The 4,741-nt window shown below is 44.7% G+C and overlaps 1 protein-coding gene across 1 annotated transcript; it reads right to left on the bottom strand.

Moving 5' to 3' along the window:
- Positions 1-2,164: 2,164 nt before the first annotated feature.
- On the bottom strand, positions 2,165-3,709 carry LOC308283231 (atlastin-3-like; the record flags this gene model as incomplete). Its single annotated transcript, XM_080723615.1, has 1 exon — positions 2,165-3,709. The coding sequence occupies one exon, from the start codon at positions 3,707-3,709 to the stop codon at positions 2,165-2,167; it is 1,545 nt and encodes a 514-aa protein (XP_080579741.1).
- Positions 3,710-4,741: the final 1,032 nt, after the last annotated feature.

Here is a 4,741-nt window from a genome sequence, read left to right as displayed (position 1 = left end):
TAAACTTGAAAATTGAAAGATCAAATAAAACTAGAAATACTGTTCCTACGAAACAATGTGGGCTCGCCCCACACTGTTTCAAATGCATAAGAAGTGTACAGAAGTGTTATTGAACACTTCTGTAAAGTAGATTGACTTCTTGTTTCTCAGAAATATAATTCACTTCCCCTCCCCATATGTAAACGATATCTTGTATCAGGACAGCTGTGTGGCCGTAACGTATTGGTGCAACTTCAAGGGGAAGCTTTTCTCTGTTAAATGTCACTGGAGTCAAATTCAACCAATTCAATGACACTGTATTGAACATGTGCACATACATCTGATCCTTATCTGATCCTTATTCTATACATTGTCTCTTCATAATACACTCCAAAGTAATACACTTTGTCTTCTGTAGGTACAACAGAAAAGTAACGTTTGTGTCGATTGATCTGAAATTTACCTCTTGTCAGAGGTACTGTCAAATACATCTATCCTATGTCTGTCTCACTCTGTCAGTCTGTCTGTCAATTTATCCTTCTGTTCGTCTGTATTTTAAACAGGGTTTGGGTTAGGGTTATTTGTCTATTTTTATCTGTAATTGAAATACTGTCCTAATCACTCAATATCTCTTTAATTGTCTGTTATCTCTTTGGATGTCTGTAGCTGTTTATATAGTTAGACTAGGTCTTTCTGATGTCATAAACCAACTCAAAGCCCTGATGTAATATATGGTCTCCACCTCAAAGACTATGCTGCTTTTGTACTTTTGGGGAGAACTTAATAGATAAATAAATACTCCAGCTAGCTGTAGTTTTCTGCATCAGGAATATAGCCGATTGCAAGTGTGGTTGCCAACGTGACTATATTCTGCAGCGTGCTAACTGCGTGCTAACTTGGTCAAGCTAAACCAATACTCCAGCTACCACCACTCCCAGATGTTTTTTCCGCGACTCAATTGCACCTCATTGGCTAAGGGCCCTGCCTTTGTACTGTCGTGGCAGAACTTGATAAATAAATAATGAAGATAACATAATGTTCTCCCACAACTAGAAATAGGCCTACTGTTCCTATGAAACAGTGTGGGCTCGCATGGAACATCATGTATGGGCACAAAGATCTACCCTTTGGCTGCTCCTCATTGGCTAAGGGCCCTGCCTTTGTACTGTCGGTGTTTTTTTTTAGTTTTTGCCAGACCCATGAAATGGGTAGGCCTACATAAGCAAATGTCGGTCTGTCCGGGTTTTCTATATAAAGGGTATATATGATGATGACATGATGATGACATGCCTACAAAAGGCATGATGTCATAAATGATGATGACAGACAGGGGGTCTGGCACAACCAGGTTGACCTGGTCTAGTTTTTAGGAGAATAACCTTGGTCTATAAAGTTTTGGTATAACATACTGACAGATATAACGTACTGGTCTCAAGCCCACGTGTTGTTTTTATTTATATCAGGTCGCACTTGTTGGTGATGATGTCACCTAGAACGCTGCTCCTCATTGGCTAAGGGCCCTGCCTTTCTACTGTCGGTCATTTATTTTAGGAGAATAAACATGACATATAAAGATTAGAGGGGCGTAAAGTATAGTATAGATTATTTTGCGGAGAATAAACGTAACCCTGCCTTTGTACTGTTGGAATAAACTTGACCTATAATGATTTGGTATAACATACTGGTCTCGCCTTTCAGCGAGCCCACAATTATTTACAAACGTGTCACTATCCAAGCGCTTGACCTGGCGGTCGCTTATCTCCCGATTAGGGAGTACTGGTACAACTGCAATAATACACCCCAACTACCCATGACTCAACTGCAGCTGTTAACAAGGATGATGCTTGCGGCCAACGTTCTAAAAACGTTTCTCGGTAAACATCAATGGTTTGTCATTAGAACAAAGTTCCAAAAAACAACATTACATTTCGTGGCAGTGTCAAGTAACAGAAAGCGTTCAGTGTTGGGAAGGACCAGGTGATGTCCAATCACCACCTCATAAGCCTGGGCTCTGACAGGCAAAGGATGGTCTGCATATCAAAGGATGCTGGTGAATTGGCCTTTCCAGTGTAGCGTTTTGGTGCGTGTTTGTTCCAAGGGGTGGAATGATACGGCTTTAGTGCAGAATGTGTGCTTGTGTTGTGTGCTGGTTGTGCATTGGAGATTACGAGAGGTCAGAGGTCCTCTACCTGGACTTCTTCTGTTCAGCAGCGGCGGCTAGCCCTCTCGACCTGTTCAACACCACGGTGGCCTGATCCAGGACGACACCAACCGCCTGGTCGATGGCTCCGCCCACTCCCCGGTAGCGACCGGAGTAGCGGATGAAAGCCCAGGTGAGAATTGCCATCATGGCCACGCCCCTCACGCAGTCACATGCCAACGCGAAGCTCGTCACACCAATGAGGAGCAAGATGCCTGACAGCGCGTAAAGGAAGCACACCAGGACAAACAGCACCGCAGGGGTCCGGAATGCACTGAAGACTGATTGATTCTTTGACTGATTGTGTTTCATGAAAGACAGCCACATCTCTCCAAGCTCTGTCTCCAGCTGAGCTTGGTAACGATCACAAAACTCCTGCCCACCCATCTTCTTAGTGGAGGAAAACAAATGGACAGCGTCCCGGAAATGAAAGTGGTGTTTCTCCTCCAGAGAGTTGGGGGCCACATACGGTAGATCTCCTCCACACATCTTTTCCATGTTCTTGTAATACTGGTCTTTAGCTGCTGCCACTGCTGCTAGGTTATTGGCTTCTGCTGTTGCCAGCAGCATGGATTTTGGGTGTGGCAAATCTTCGCCTTGGTAAATCTTGATGTAGGCCTTAAAGTACTCCAACAGGCCTCTGCAGGTCACTGTGTTCCCGTTAATTTCTTTCTCTGCCAGTTTGTCTGGGTGCAGCAGGATGGGGATCAGGGTTTTGAGCTCCTCTTTGAACTCTGGGGCCACCTCGCTAAGCTGACCCTGGAAGCCAGGGCTGGTGGCAACCTTCAGTCCAGGATGGGGCAATAAGAAGCAGGAGATGGAAGTGAAGCAGGAGCGGATGTGCTCCCTGACCGTCTGCAGCTCCTCGTGTTGACTCTCCTTAACCTGTAACCGCTTATCCAAAAAGTCATTGCCTCCTTTGAATCCGTACGCGTATTCATATGGAAAGCTCCAGTCTCGGATGAGGAACATCAGAGACTGAAATGGTTTGAGGAAGATTTCATCCATGGCAAGACGGCCATACTCTGTAAACAGCTGTAGCTGCTGAAGATCGTCCTCCTTAATGTTCTGTGAGAGATTATAGATCAGCATGGAGCTGGTCATGGTGCTGAGGGCGAAGATGGTGGACCAGTCCTTCACAGTGGAGCGGTTGTCGAACGTTCCCTGCGTGTCCATCAGCACGACTGCCACCTCTGTTCCGTCACCCTTTGCGACAAGGAAAACCTTGCTCCACAGCTGGATGCCTGTGGTCACTGGTTCTGAGCCCCCCCTCCACTTAAACCCTGTCAGGATCTCATCATCTTCACCCAACCAGTTGTCATCCACCTGCCTGTACATGTAGCGTAGCATGAAATCAAGCAAGAAGCTTTTTCCCTTACGGAAGGCTCCAGCTACTGACAGGACCACCACAGGCTTGTCCCGCACCTCAGGGGCCAACAGAACCTGACCCAAAGCCTCTGTATCCAGTGTGAAGGAATGATCCTCCTTGCTCACCGAAACAATCTGGATTGGACGTGGGTCACCCTCCATGACTGAACTGATCCCTGTGGTGTGTCCTAAACAGATGATTGTAACAGGAATGCACACAAGTCCGACAAAATCCTGCTGCTGCGGCTGCTGGCATGAAAACAAAACCGCCAGTTCTCTTTTTAATTCATAATCGCAAAGCAATCATCCCTCCAGGCTAGAGGTTTTCACCAGGTGGACCACTGGTGGTCGGTGCATAGTAATGTAGGAAAGTGAAGATTCTTTCACGGAACAGGGCATTTAATGACCTGGTGACCTATGATGACAGCATGACGCGTGCATCACTGTTGTCAGTTACTAGGAAGTCGGAGGTCAACAGTTAAAATCATAAGAAGCGGAAGTGTACCAGAATCCGGATTGCTTGATTGAGTCATTATTTGGAGATTTGCCCATATAATCATGTGTGTCTCTGCTCACTCATAGCCTACACAAGAAAAGGAGCTCTGGACCACTCGCATATTTCAGTTAAATAATGCCTAGGCTTGATATCTTTGATATATAAATACGGTATTTGTTGCTCATAGTGTAATGCGACAAATTAAATCAAGCCCTGCCCTTATCGGTCATTATTTCATTTCAAGCCCTTTTCTCCCACACCACGCCTATTAATTCAAACATTTTCTTACATTTGATGGACTTAAAATATTAAACTGTTTAATACATTTAACATTTTATTTAAGTATTACATTTTAAAACATTTTCCCATGGACCCTGTGCAGCCCTAATTATGCCATGGACCACAATAGGTCTATAGTCTTGTGGACAAGTAATTGTTGTATTAAGTAGAGAGAGAGAGCGGAGGACATGAAGACGGTGTACAACTGGTAATCATATTCTGATAACTTTAGCCAAAAAAAGCAGATCTACAAGCTCACAACGCCTCGTGCTGCGAGGCATTGTATAGATCGGCTATTTTCAGCTAAAGAGGTTTGGTATAGAGGGGAAAAAGAGCAGCCTAAGTACAGATTGAAAGGTCAAGTTTATGACGGTTCAAGTGGTTAAATATCTGAAAACACAAATTGACACAAATCCAAA

The sequence above is a fragment of the Nannobrachium achirus genome (genome assembly GCF_963921795.1).
Source record: "Nannobrachium achirus genome assembly, chromosome: 4".
Taxonomy (NCBI): Eukaryota; Metazoa; Chordata; class Actinopteri; order Myctophiformes; family Myctophidae; genus Nannobrachium; species Nannobrachium achirus.
Note: the sequence above shows the minus strand (reverse complement) of the source record. Positions and strands in the feature narration are given on the sequence as shown.